Here is a 15,693-nt window from a genome sequence, read left to right on the forward strand (position 1 = left end):
AGTTAGACGTTTCTGGCCTTTCAACCAAACTAAATATTGATTTAAGTTTGTATGTTATCAATCTGCAGTGGTTGAAGCAAAGGGCATTCTTTTCCCACACAGTTCTATACAGTTAGAGCTTTTAAAAGTTCTGGGTTTGTTGTTTTTTATAGCATTTTCATTTTTTTTTCAGGAAGTTTGTTCCATCCATTTTCCTTATGTGTTTGGGAATGTTTTGCCTGTAATCTAAGAATTTATTTGCATTTTTATAATCACAAATTTCTGTTCACAATTTTGCACCTGTTGGGGAGAGCAGTGTGCACTATATTCCTCTTTTTGTGTGTTATTTTCCATAATGTGTGGTTTTCTTGTATGCAATTTCTTATAGTATATACCTACACAATGAAATTGACAGAAATGCAAAAACCTCTTGTTAATTGTATTCCGATTTACATATTGGTTTGGGAAAGTGAATTTAGTCTGAGTCATCTTAAAATGCTAACCAAACGAATTCCATCTGCTCCATGTCTTTTGAATAGGTAATTTGAATCATATTTTAGATAATGAATACTTATAAGGCAAAGAAAATAAATAGGATTACATTTACATGATTCTTCTCCTTTAACACCATTTACCTCTGTTTTATATGTCAGAAATGCAGCGGTCTCCGCTTTCGTTTGCTCTTAATTTATTGAATTGTTTCTGAAAAAGATATTATAGGACCAATGTGCTAAGAGAGATTTTAACCAACCTGACCCGTTATATAAATATCCTTGAACTTCTGTCATTTGTCCCTTTGGCATGACTATATTATATGTGTTTTGTATGTGAATATTTTCTCATTTCAAGTGTTTTTGAATGGGAATGATAGAATTATAAAGTTGGAAGAGACCTCATGGGCCAATTTTCCTGCCAAGAAGCAGGAAAATTGCATTCAAAGCACCCCTGACAGATGGTCATCCAGCCTCTGTTTAAAAGCCTCCAAAGAAGGAGCCTCTACCACAGTTAACAAATTAAGTTGAGTTTTTTGGGATAGGGCAGGGTCATTTTACTGTAAGTGAAAGTATAACAATTTTAAGATATATTGTTAAAATTATCATAACAGTTTTTTCCAAAGCTGAGTCATACTTTTAACATATATTTTCAGTGTTAAATATTTCTGACTATCAAAACACAAATATTTCTTCCCATTTCTAGCTTGATGTGGTTATTGATGTCATTTTCATAGTCATAAACAGCCTCCTAAACAGTTTTATGGCCGTGCAAAGGCATTTTTCACACTCTAAAGCTTTTCCTTTTTGGGTTGTGGTTGAATTTTTGTTTATTTGTTTTTGCTGGGAAACCATTTTTCAATGGAGTGTGCTTGGACCTTTGAATGAGTGGATGAACAGTTTCCGGTCCAAAACTAGAACTAGGTACTTTAAAAAAGAATAATGAGACTATAATTTGGCAGTTTGCAATTTAAAAGAACAAAACACATGTGAGGAAAAAGCAAGAGATTGCTTTTCTCAAGATGATATCAGGTATTTCTAAAAGTTTTTTTTCCTAATGTTTCCTTCCATTTTGTCTTGCAGGTTGTCACTCTATGGTACAGAGCTCCAGAGGTTTTGCTTCAGTCTAGTTATGCCACACCAGTAGATCTTTGGAGTGTTGGCTGTATATTTGCAGAAATGTTCCGTAGAAGGTAAGAAATGTAGTTGAATGTCCATGTTGCATGTTTGACTTTCACATATTTGATTATTTTGAATTTTTGCCATTACTTTGAGTCCCCCTCGGAGTGAGAAAAGCAGTATACAAATACTGTAAATAAAAATGTAAATAATAATAAATAATTGATTTTGTTGTCCTTAATTAAATGGAATGTTTACAAATCACAGATGATGTACATTGACTAGAAGATGTAAAGAAAACCAGAAAAAGTTTAGTAAATCATAAATGCGATAGATAGATAGATAGATAGATAGATAGATAGATAGATAGATAGATAGATAGTGAATGCAATGTTTTTAAATGTTTTAATGTGTATTAATTTTAATTATATGTTGTTTTTAAGGCATGGAATAGTTGCCTATATGTAAAGCCACCTTGAGTCCCCTTCGGGGTTGAGGAGGGGGTACAAATATGGTAAATAAATGGATGGAGGGATGGATGGATGGATAGATCTATAATACCAATGTTTACATTACTACTTATTTGTAACACCAAGGAAAACGTTTGTGTGGGAAACCCAACTAGCTAAATTTCATCTACACTTGCTGAAAATTACCAGTGTAACAGTCTTGATTCTTAATCCAGTTGAAAGTAGTGTCATTGTGGTACTAGAGATATAAACATTTAGTAATTGACCTACTGTGCTCATAGTCTGGCGTGCTATGATTTCAGTGTAGAATGTTGAATTTGCACATTTTTGAGGATGAGTTTTTGTGATATTGAAAGAATATGCATTCAGTATTTTAGGTTATGCATGATCAACGCAAATTGCAGGAAAAAAAAGAATTACCAATATTATAGTAACAATAAACTGTAAAGTTTTGCAAATTCCCATGGATTGTTTCTCAAGCTAATATGTGTAAAGGAAATTCCTTCTTCAGTTAAAATTTTATTGCAGACCACATAATTGTTTTTAACTACCTCTTTTAGAATGAAAGTTATGTTTGACTGTCAGGTCAATATTGAAACAAACTAAACTGTTTGTTTAATTATCATGGTGAGTTATGCTTCCTTTTCCTCATCTCTTCTTGATTGTTCATCTTTAAAGGATTTCAAGCATGGATTCACTCTTCTGAATATTCCCACCATTTTGTGTTGCTGAGGTTTTTTTCAGGTCACATTAACTGGCAGAGAAATGTCTGTAGAATTCAATACATGATGGATTCTGCTGTCACTTTAGTTTTGCAATCTTTGGTTATTTTAGATGTCATTAAAGTTAGCTATCAGCACCTGGAAAGACTATATTCAGATGAAGCTACAGCATAGGATTGGATTCTGCATGAAGAGGCCTGTAGTGCTGGGTAGTCAAAAGAGGGCATTGTCCCCCAAGGAAGTTTTCTGCCCCAAAATGAAATAGCCAAAAAGGTATATGGAGAATCCTGCAAAAAGCTAACACTAACACTTCACAAACTTCCTAAAAGATTGCATTTGAACAAGGAAGCCTTTTCATGCTTGTTCATTTTCTATGTCCTCAGCTGATGAAGTGGGTGGGGTACATATAAATTTAGAGAGAGATAAATGGAAGAAGGAACATTCAACATACTAGAAGAATTCAAATGTATATGTAGATAAAATACAGTCAGCCCTCCACATTTACTAGAATTAGGGGCACAAAACTGGGTCTAAAATTTTTGATTGCCTAGAGACTAACATTTATTTTTTATCAAAAAGTGGGAAAAAAGATACAATTAAAATGTATATATTTAGCAAATACAGTATACATATAGTGTACATATTACTGGCTGTATACAGTACATATTAAATGTAAATACAGTAATTAATTGGGCCCACCATGAACAGTCCACCACTGCACAGGGCCTCCACAAAAGTGGAAAAACCATAAATAAAAAATGCTGTTTTGTTTTTACTTGAGATAACACTTCTGTGGGAATCTTTAGGTCCTTCAGTGCAACTCCATAATCAGCTAGAAGTTGACCATGGGCTCACTGTGTGAATAATCAAATCTGAAAGACTCACAAATGTAGAGGACCAGCTATAGATCACAAGGTGGAAGAGTGGCAACTATGGGAAGAATTGTTCCATTGATCAGGCACTCACATAAAGTTGTGCTCCCAATATTTCTATGCCTGGTTCTTCTAAACTGGACAAGATCAGATTCTTAGAACCTATAGTTGACTTAAATAGGTCTCTTAAGGACTAAGAAAGACTAATAACAGTTAATTCACCATGTTGGATTCAGCCTCTAAGCCCTCAGATTTCATGCCTACATGACTTCATGACAACGAGGGATTAGATATCCTTTACGAATTGGACCTCTTCTTCACAGCCTCTGATTCCCATGGTACCATGTATCCCAAAAAGTCATTGCATTGTGAAAAGGTTCTTATCTGAACACTTCTGTATTTTTGTGGCTGATGTTTGCAAGCTGTTGTTTCAGAACAGAGTCTTCTAGGTTTCATTTGACTACAGGCATTGTTGAATTGAGATGATCCATAATACAGCTGCTCTTGCTAGTCAGTTTATGAATAAATGATTCATAGTACTTAGGAATGCACTAAAATAGAAATATTGCAAATTTGCTCTTTTGTGCTACTTAAGGGAATCATGTATGTATCTGTTTGCCCGGTTTTGCTTTTAAAAACTTGCCAAAATTCTGAAGTCATCGGAAGTGTAGGAGGATTGTGTCAGGACATTCAAAACCATCAGAGACATAAAATAAAACATTTATGAATTTTAATTCTCACTTCTGGTTCTTTTGATATTTGGATTATCTTTCTGAACCCGAGACACCTTTTCTTAAGCTTGGAGCAAAGTCTTAGAACCAGCTAAAAATATTGCATTTCAAGAAACCAGTATGCCTTTGCTACCCTTTTGTCTGGTTGTGAACCATAGTTCAAGCTGTCATTGTTATTCTGTTACATTGAGAGGTCAATGGGTTAAATTAGAAGCTTGGATTCATTCAGCCTTGATGATTTGAGTCCAAGACTCCAGAAGAAAAACTGAAATAAAATGAATCTAACAGACTGGCCACCTGTCTGGAGAAGAATAAAAAAAAATCTGACTCCACAAGACTGGTTCATGAGCCTCTAATAAAGATAAAAAGAACTTCATTGAAGAACAATTTAAACATTTCCCAGAAGGAAAAGGTGGAGGAGCATATTTGTTTCCTAGCATATGTGTTCTTTAGAAATAATTATTTTTAAAATAGCTAGAACTGTCCCCAACCTATTGACTGTGCCATTTGAATTAACTGTAGGAAAATCAGATCTGAAGCTAATATGGATAGGTCTATTTAGAGCAGTGGTTCCCAACCCTCCTAATCCTGTGACCCCTTAATATAGTTCCTCATGTTGTGGTGACCCCTAACCATAAAATTATTTTAGTTGCTATTTCTTAACTGTAATTTTGCTACTGTTATGAATTGTAATGTAAATATCTGATATGCAGGATGTATTCTCATTCACTGGTCCAAATTTGGCACAAATGCTCGATATACCCAAATTTGAATACTGGTGGGGTTGAGGGGATTGATTTCATCACTTGGAAGCTGTAGTTGCTGGGATTTATAGTTAACCTACAACCAAAGAGCATTCTGAATTCCAATGATTGAATTGAACCAAACTTGGCACACAGAACACCCATGACCAACAGAACATACCGGAAGGATTTGGTCGGCATTGACCTTGAGTTTTGGAGTTGTAGTTTACCTACATCCAGAGAGCCCTGTGGACTCAAACAATGATGGATCTGGACCAAATACTCAATATGCCCAAATGTGAACACTGCTGGATTTTGGGGAAATAAACTTGACATTTGGGAGCTATAGTTGCTGGGATTTATATTCCATCTACAATCAAAGAGCTCCTTAAACCCCACCAATGATAGAATTGAGCCAAATTCCCTACACAGAACCCCCATGATCAACAGAAAATACTGTGTTTTCTGATGGTCTTTGGTGACCTCTCTGACACTCCCTCACGACACACCCCCCTCACAGGTCCCAACCCCCAGGTTGAGAAGCACTGATTTAGAGCATTCGATATCTCTATTGGTTTCAACTGAACAGCAAAAGTATGTTTCCCCAAGTATTTATACTTTTGGGCATTCTGTAGTGAGTAGGGTATGCATAATAAACACAACATTAGACAAAGAAATTGGAAAATAAAAGCCAAATCTTTTATTATTGACAGCAGTAAAAAAGGTTGTCACATACATGAGTGCACATCCAGGCGTCAATCAATCCTCCAGTTGGTCAATGATCCCAACCTTGTGAATTGCTACAGGAACCCTTTGCATGACAGGAGGGGGTAGAAGTCCCCTGTATTGTCCCCCTAATGCAGTGGCTTCCATCCCAAGTAAGCAAGTTCCACACTCTCCAAGTCCCAGGAAAGTATCTCCATATGTTACTAATGCCGGAGAGACAATGGTAATGGATGTCTCGGCTCCGGTACCATGCCACCGCTCACTACCAAATTGTTGGTAGGAGTAGAGACATTTAGCGGACTCTATCTGCAAAATGTCCCTACTCCACAGAATTGCAAGAACCAAAAGGGAAAAGAGTGAACACGTGGATGATGCATCAGAAACAAATGCTGGTGTATGTGCGAGCAGCAGTCTTTTCACCCTTTATACCTGATTGGCATGGGTTACTCCAGCAAGATCTAGCAGACATAAAGCATTGGGTGTGGTTTCTTCCTCTCTTCAGGGCTGAACCAAGTGACATGGGCTCCTGGGAGGAAAGGGGCAGCAATCCACCATTATAGGCAGGGTCCACCGTCACAAAAAAGCCACGTCGTTTGAGAGGGTTTTTTTGGGGGGGGGTTGTTTTTTGTGTGTCAGGAGTGACTTGAGAAACTGCAAGTTGCTTCTAGTGTGAGAGAATTGTCCGTCTGTAAGGATGTTGTCGAGGGGACTCCCGGATGTTTTACCATCCTGTGGAAGGCTTCTCTCATGTCCCTGTATGGGAAGCTGGAGCTGACAGATGGGAGCTCACTCCGCTCCCTGGATTTGAACCACTGACCTTTCGGTCAGCAGTTCAGTCAGCACAAGGGTTTAACCCATTGCACCACATGGTGATTCATGTAGTTCCCTTCTGTCATAACTATTTCCATACAAACCAAGAGTTAAACTAAAACAATCGGCATTTTTACTTAGGACTGCAAATAATTCTGTCTTCTGTTCTACTATAGCAAATAACCCCATTCCTGGGGCACGAAACAAAGGCCAGCTTTAACAGAACAATTTATGATTGATTGAAGTAGTAAGGCCGCCAAGACATAAGGCCATTCTTACACATCCATCTTGACTGTACATTTCAATATTCTGACATATCACATGGCAGAGCAGTAGTTCACCAATGTAGTAACTAATAGAGAGCATGCTACAGACTTGTCATAAACCCATTGTCTGTCAAATGAAATCTTACTCGTCCCCCTTTCACCAATAAATGTTTCAATCTATACCTGTTTCCATATATTTATGTCCAGGAACAAGATGTAATTCAGTGATGCTTTTATTTTGTTTGGTTTTCTTTCCTTTAGTTCACTGTGTATTTCTTGGCCTGCTCTTCTTCCTTTAGACTTGAAAGCCAGGTGTTTGGAGATTTCGTGAGAAATTTTGTATTCCCATTCACAACTATATGACTTAATAAGTTCAATAAACTGGATCAAATGAAAAAATCGGACAAGATTGCTTAGGGCAGATGTAATTACATTGTGCACCATTTTGCAATCCTGGTGCAAAACCAATCTAAGGAGTTTTTTTGTCTGTAAACAACATTAATGCACCAATATAAATGTGTAAACACCCTGGCTCAATCAGATTTCTCAGGAGCATGTGCATGGGTGTTGAGAGATACCTGTAGATATGGCCATGACTGTCAAATGTTATATATTTTGATGGGGGGAAATTCATGTAGAAATCATAATTGAGTCTCACATCATAATTATCACCATAATATTGATGGTGGTGGAGTGTGGATTCTCTCCAAGTGACCAAAATAATTTTGTGAAGCACTGAACTGAAAACATTATGTTCCAGGATGCTAGTAAATTCTTTTCAGTATATTAATGTGTTTTTTTTTTCATAATAGCTTCACATGAACTTCCTTTTTCCTTCTCTTTTTGTGTCATGTTATCTTCCCAAGGGCCTACAGTTGTGCTGATTGATAACCGTTAGTCAAATCCAGTAACTGTATCTGTCTGTGGTTGGAGAAGGGTGTCGAAGTTTATGCCAAGCCACTCAGTTGTGGTTTTTCTTCAAGGTTCCAATCATGCCAGGCTTTGTCACAACAGTAGATACGATGGGCAAAGAAAACGGTTGTTAAACCATAGAAACCAAATAAACTGTTACTTGCCTTAACAAAAGCAGAGGGTGGGCATGCAGGAAAAATGTGCTCCAAAAAAATCTCCTGTATCTGTCCCTTGAGTTAAGTAAGACACAGGCACGTTATGTTCACATTGTAGGCACACCAGAGTAATTCTGTGTTATATATATATATATATATATATATATATATATATATATATATATACACACATACACACACACACACACACACATACATACATACATACATAAACATAAGTTCTACTTTGCTGTGTCTTTTATATCATTATATGGCATTTCACAGTCAAACTTCTAAGGAATCTCTTGAGGAATTTATGGATGCTACATTATCAAATGGCCCATTCCACTTGGAGTACTTCCATTTATTCCGTCAAAGTCAATGGGGTTGGCATAGAACTCTCTGGTGCATTTTGTCCATAATGCTTTGTTTCAAGAGGCAATGACTTTGTTTTAATGTGTTTAATGGGGTTTTATTTTAAGGCAGGGAACGAAACAATTCAATTTTTGGTTATTTAACCTAGTGTCTATTTATCTGAAAGTAAGCTTCTGTAAACCTAGTGGGAGTTGTTTTTGGCAGTCCCCAAGTTATGAACAAGATAGGCTCTGTAGGTTTGTTCTTAAGTTGAATTTATGTGTCAGTTGGAACAGATACATTTTTAAAGTTCAAAGTTGCAAGTTGGGGTTGTGCTCACAATTGTCAGTCCTAGCTTCTGTCAACCTAGCAGTTCAAAAGCATGCAATGCGAGTAGATTAATGGGTACCGCTTTGGCGGGAAGGTAAAAGGGCACTGCACATGCCAGCAAAAAGATCAGAGATGTCTGCAGACAGCAAAGCTCCTTCGGCGTGGAAAATGGAACAAGAGCACCTCCCCATGGCCAGAAGTTGAGCCAAAGATGGAAAAAAGGCGATTTTTTTTGTCATGTCAGGAGCGACCTGAGAAACTGCAAGTTGCTTCTAGTGTGAGAGAATTGGCCGTCTGCAAGGATGTTGCCCAGGGGACACCCAGATGATTTGATGTTTTGTCATCCTTGTGGGAGGCTTCTCTCATGTCCCCGCATGAGGAGCTGGAGCTGATAGAGGGAGCTCATTCGTCTCTCCTGGATTCGAACCTGCGACCTGTCGGTCTTCAGTCCTGCTGGCACAGAGGTTTAACCCACTGCGCCACCGGGGGCCTTTACCTTATCTGTGTATTGTCTGTCATTGTTTATGTAAAAAGGCATTGAATGTTTGCCTTATGTGTACTAAGATAAAGCAGAATATAAATTAACTGTATTATTATTATTATTATTATTATTATTATTATTATTATTATTATTATAGTGTAACTCCAGCTAGACAGACAGATAGATATATAGTTTTGGATAGATCAGGGAAAAGTTAACACCCTTGTGGTTTGCTGTAGGTTTTTCCGGGCTATATGGCCATGTTCTAGAGGCATTTTCCGGGCCATATAGCCCGGAAAAACCTACAGCAACCCAGTGATTCCAGCCATGAAAGCCTTTGACAATACACCCTTGTGGTGTTTCTTTTGTTGTCTGTGCCCCTGTTCAGAAGGTTTCACCTCACTTCCTGTCCCTGTGATTATTAGATTTTGAAAAAAGTGGCTTGTTGTGGAAACAAGGATTGGTGATAATACTTCAGTGGAGACACCTTTTCCCTATGATCACTCTTCCAGGAGTGGATTTCCCTTCCGAGAGGTAGATTTCTCTCACTTCCTTCTATCTCACCCCCATTCTTAACTATGGGTCATTTGTAAGTTAGATGTTTGTAACTCAGGGACCGCCTGTAGACATGAATAAGATTGTTCTATTTTAGAGAACTCATATTTTACTGGGATTCAGCTATGTTGCACAAATTAAAATAAATGTACTTATGTGGATAAGTTTGGAATCTTGACCACCACTGTTTGAAATGTTACTGAAATCAGTACTTGCTTCCATTTAAATAGGCTTGGTTATGGGATGGAAATCTAATTCACAAACATACGAGATAAAATATGAAATTTTATATTTAAAGAACCTTATGTGACACAGACATATGAGGCTGTTACAAACCCAGCTCTTGGTCGAATATATAAAATATTGTGTATAGCGTTTGAGTTGATTGAGGCAAGTCTTATTTATCTGATGTATTAATAAAAACATTTTTCTCCTCCAGTTAAAAAAAACCTCAACATTTTCATATTTCAGTTCAGAATATTTTATTTTTTTCTACTACTTTCAGAGAAAGTTGCTTAATTTTTCTACAGATATTTCAGAATTGGGTTCAACTTTTCTCAACAAAAAATAGTTAATGTGCATTGAATGATTTTGTTACAGAATATATAAAACAAACCATCTGCCATTTGGTGTCATCATTCCATTCTTGGTTTTGTCCTGGCAGTTAAAAAAATAAATTGTTACGGTTTTTTGAGAAGAGAATTAAAACAGTCAAGATTACTATGCAATCATACAAGTGGAAAATCAAAAAGATCTGGAAAAGGATGGGACAGCAGGACATTGACAGCATCTAAAGGCTAGCTGAGGGGAAAGCGTAAGATGGCTCTGAAATATTTGGCTATCTTGTACCAAGCAAATCAGGCCTGAGCCAAATTTGCTGAAAAGGAGTGAGAATGAGCACAATGTAGAACCTGATGGTGTTTAAACTTCTGAAGAATTGTATGTTTTTTACAGACCATGTGTGTCTCACTGAGCTTTTGATGCCTAGTCTGTAGGCTCCACTTTGATGCCAAGGGAAGCCACCGGGAATGTGAAGATATGCTATAACTTGTAAATCAGAGATATTTCTAACTCTGGTGGAATCTAATGGGATCAACGGGGACAATGTTTGCTACTTGATGCTTCCTGGACAAAGGCTTGAACAGAATGCAGTTTTGTAATAAACATGCAAGTAATGTATAAATCAGAGGGAATTTCATTCAAAATTTTACATATTAGCAGGAAGTGCATGCATTATTATATTTTTTCAGTGTATATTTTTTCAGTGTGTGAAAATGTATATTTATATGTGACTAAATTATCATGGAGCCCCCAGTGACACAGTGGGTTAAACTGCTGAGCTGCTGAACTTGCTGACCGAAAGGTCGCCGGTTTGAATCCAGGGAGCGGGATGAGCTCCCGCCGTTAGCCCCGGCTTCTGCCAACCTAGCAGTTCGAAAACATGCAAATGTGAATATATCAATAGGTATCGCTCTGGAGGGAAGGTAACATTACTCCATGCAGTCATGCTGGCCACATGACCTTGGAGGTGTCTACGGACAATGCTGGCTCTTTGGCTTAGAAATGGAGATCAGCACCAGCCCCCAGAGTCGAACACAACTGGAATTAATGTCAGGGGATAACCTTTACCTTTCCTTAAATTATCATGAAGACCATTAAATAAAAGAAATCCGAGTTGGTGCATACATAAGATGGTTGAAAAAACATAAGGATGAAAGTATAAAAAAAGCACAAGTCCTCCATTCCTTTCAATGAGTAATGGCAGAATAGGTGGCAGATGAGGGGCGACATAAAACAATGGAACGAAATGCAAAATTATGGAATAGAAGCTTTTGAACTCTGTAATTATTGTTGTAGTTGCTAGGTGCACAGCAGTATAAAATGAAGCAGGATTTTTTTTCATAATTGCAAGCTGGTCATCATGACCACGCCAGAATATATTTAATACTCAAAGCTATTCTTGTTTTATTTTATCTATCACAAATAAAACTGCCTCAGAAATCACATCATCATTTTTATTACCTCTGTAATGCTTGACACATTAATTCAGGCCTACACCAAAGCTGTATCCTCTGGTCTTTAAATGCCAGTGAAATGGAGAAGACAATGGAAAGGTTGGAGTAAAGTTTGAAAATAAATGCCTAGCATCAAGTTTGTCTGTTCAGCGAACTTGCAGGTCAGTGCAGTCAAGTAATAAGAAGCATCAGGCATGTAGCTGGGGGGGGGGGCTTGGGGGGCTTCAGCCCCCCCGAAATTCTCATGGTGGTCCGCGAGAAGGCCTTACTGGTACATTATTTCAACTGTTATGTTTATTCATATCATGATCTGATCACCATGCTCAATATATCCCATATGTATGGGGGTATTGGGGTAACGATACAAAAGGTTTGCCAGGGTAGACCCTCTTTCACTCAGACAGACTCAGCCCCCCCCCTCCCCGAAACAAAATCGTGGCTACGGGCCTGAGCAGCATAACATTTCACTTCTGTTCAAAGTTTGGAAAAGTTACTTTTTGGGCTACAGATTCCAGAATTCTCTGGCCATCATAGCTAGTTTCCCAATATTCCCCTGTCAACATCTCTCCCTTTTTGTTGTCCATGAAAGATTCCTTACAAGATGATTCACTCAGCAGCTTTGAAATAGATGAACGCAGGATGAGATTATCCATGTGTATTCTGATTGAGATTCTAGCTCAATTTAGGCATTTTCACAAACCCACAAGGACTCTAAACAAGTAGAAGAGGGATGGGGCATCTCTTGGTTCCACTTCCTATGACCTCATGACTGCCATACCCCTTCATCGAAGAGGAAAACCTAATAGAATTTCCTTCTTGGAGTCAATTGAATACAGCTGGAGTACCTCTTCAGACCTCTCTGCTCAACATAAGGAGGTCAAGAACTCAGCAGGAAGATCAGGCAAGGGAAAGCACGAGAATCCTTTTCTTTTCTTATCTAGTTAGGAAAATACCTGAGCAGCACTGCAGGTGAATATCAGCTGATAAATTGAGCTCAGAGATGCAAGAAAAATGTTCAACTGCATTAATATAAAAGTACAGAAATAGTTAGAGACAGTATAGTATTAGTGGTTTGACTCCTAAGACTTTGGGTGACCAGACAGGAGACTGGACTGGATGGCCCTTATGGTATCTTCCAGTTCTATGGTTCAAATCTCTGCTCAGCCATGGAAACTCACTTCCAGACAGGCCTTATATCCCAGGATCTGATCTCAGGTTTTTTGTTTATCCCAGATTATCTGGTAGTGCGGAGTCATATAATCCAGTTTAAATCAGAAAACCTGGGATCATACCCTGGAATATAGAGCCTGTCTGGAAGGGCCCACAGTCCCTTAAGTTGTTTCACAATTAAGTTGGAAACAACTTGAAGGCAGCCAATCTATATAAATAAAAATGTAATGTTCGTTTGTGGGATTAACAGAACTCAAAAACCACTGGACGAATTGACACCAAATTTGGACACAAGACACCAAACAACCCAATGTATGTCCACTCAAAAAAAATGATTTTGTCATTTGGGAGTTGTCGTTGCTGGGATTTATAGTTCACCTACAATCAAAGAGCATTCTGAACCCTACCAACGATGGAATTGAACCAAACTTGGCACACAGTTCTCCCATGACCAACAGAAAATACTGGAAGGGTTTGGTGGGCAGTGTCCTTTGGTTTTGGAGTGTAGTTCATCTCCAGAGATCAATGTGGACTAAAACAATGATGGATCTGGACCAAACTCAATATGCTCAAATGTAAACACTGGTGGAGTTTGGGGGAAATAGAATCTTGATATTTGGGAGTTGTAGTTGCTGGGATTTATAGTTCACCTTCAATCACAGAGCACCAACGATAGATTGGGCTGAACTTCCCACACAGAATCCCCATGTGGGCCACAGCAACGCGTGGCAGGGGGCGGCTAGTAAACTACTATTAGCACTACAAATCCAAAACACATACATTTACAAGCATTCTGGATATGGAATACTCCATCTAAATCAGGGTAGTTTCTATAAGCAGAGGTGTGTTTCTTTTAAATACTGCATTACACAAACATAATTTTGTCCCAGGAAAAACTGTCTGAAATTCAACCATCTACCTATCATCGTCCTAATCTTAATTTACCACGCTAATTTTTCCTGCTACTATGGGCTAAATCCAATTTTGGTTCCAGCTAGAACATACGTCTTGAAATCAAGGGAATTTTCAGGAGTGTTGATATTCGGTGTCTAATCTAAACTTAAATTTCTCTCCATAGATTTATCATTTTGTGATCATGATAAACATTTAACAAGAGCACAACAATTATTGTGAACCCCCTCGTGACTTGAATTATTGTGACCCATAACATGACTTGAAGGCAGATAACAAAAAAAAATGAGTTACTATCTTTATAAAATTAACTGACATTAATGCTCTTTTTGCTAAATTTTATTATAGTGAATGGAGAGGATTTGAAGCTAATGCTTCTATATTTTTTCTGCACATGTTTAATAAGGCTCAATAAAGTATGGCAATAACAGCTGTTCCAAATTATTATTTTTTCTTACTTCACTTTAATGTCTTTTGTGCTCAGAGGATCAAACCTGAACAGCTGGCGTAAAAGTTGAAATTTCACCTCTCACTGCATATTAGCTAGGCATTACATGTTGTGCAACAGTTTCCAATGCTTTTATTGTTTTGAAAGCCTAACCTCCATCTGAGGCACTTTGCTAATCACCCGTGTTGCATTAAAGGGGAAAAAATGTGCATTTGCTATATCTGGTTTGAGTGCAGGCCACGGAGACATTAGCTGCTATGAGACATAAAGGTAGTAGCAGGTACATGTTGGTAAATAAGCTAAACTAAGGGAAATTGTATATTTATGGAAAAATAAATATTATTTTACTGCTATTCAAGCTATTTGTATTTGAAATGAATTCCTCTTTTATTTTTTCAGCAAAATTGTATTTTTAAAAAATCAAACTAAATCAAATACAGAATAAAGCAGTTTATTTATTTATTTATTTATTTTACTAGATTTATATCCCACCCTCCTCAACCTGAAGGGTATTCAGGGCAACTCACGGCAGAGGCACAATTCAATGCCTTGAATACATAAAAAAATAAAACAACATAATTTTTTAAATCGCATAATTAAAACATACCACTTAAAATAATTACTTAAAATTGTACAGTCCAAAAGCATATTCCAGGAGCCATTCCAATAGTCATTGTTCATTATTTCACTGAGAAATCGTTGTTGCACTGGGAATCATGGTTGGTCCCACAACCAGGATTTAACTTTCTTCCTGAAGGTCAGGAGGGAGGGAGCTGATTTCCCTGGGGAGAGAGTTCCAAAGTGAGGGGTCACCACCGAGAAGGCCCTGTCTCTCGTCCCCACCAGTCGCGTCTGGGAGTTGGAGTCCCAAACACCTGGAGGACCAATGGTTGGACACCGCTGGTGTACATAATAGAAGTATCAAAAGCAATGCATACTGTTGGGCAGAGATGGGAAACTGTGGTAGACTAGGAAGCCTCCAAGAGATGGGTTGGGGTGCTGTTCACACATCCCACTGCATCTGCTAGGAGCTCCCGGCAACACAATGGGTTAAACTCTTATGCTGGCAGGACTGAAGAGCAACAGGTCAGAGGTTCGAATCTAGGGAGAGTGCGGATGACCTCCCTCTGTCAGCGAGGACATGAGAGAAGCCTCCCACAATTATGGTAAAACATCAAAACATCTGGGCATTCCCTGGGCAACATCGTTGCAGACTGCAAATTCTCTCACACCAGAAGCGACTTGCAGTTTCTTAAGTCGCTCCTGACATGAAAAAAAAACTGCATTTACTTCCATAATTTGCCCTATGCCATCACAGGTCTTTTGGGGGAATATTTTGGCTACTTCTTGACTCTCCACTGAAGATGGCACAACTGGACATTTTTAATCCAGGCATGTTGGAAATACTCCCCACTCCTCCAGGCCACCCCTG

General features: G+C 38.2%; 1 protein-coding gene across 2 annotated transcripts in view; it reads left to right on the top strand.

Moving 5' to 3' along the window:
• The window catches only part of CDK6 (cyclin dependent kinase 6), a 153,422-nt gene that overhangs the window by 96,461 nt on the left and 41,268 nt on the right, over window positions 1-15,693 (top strand). For both annotated transcript variants that reach the window (XM_060782255.2, XM_067470299.1), the window contains exon 5: window positions 1,554-1,663. In XM_060782255.2, coding sequence (XP_060638238.2) covers window positions 1,554-1,663 — 110 coding nt within the window. The remainder of the gene's footprint in view (window positions 1-1,553; window positions 1,664-15,693) is intronic.

This window comes from Anolis sagrei, chromosome 6 (assembly GCF_037176765.1).
Source record: "Anolis sagrei isolate rAnoSag1 chromosome 6, rAnoSag1.mat, whole genome shotgun sequence".
Lineage (NCBI taxonomy): Eukaryota > Metazoa > Chordata > Lepidosauria > Squamata > Dactyloidae > Anolis > Anolis sagrei.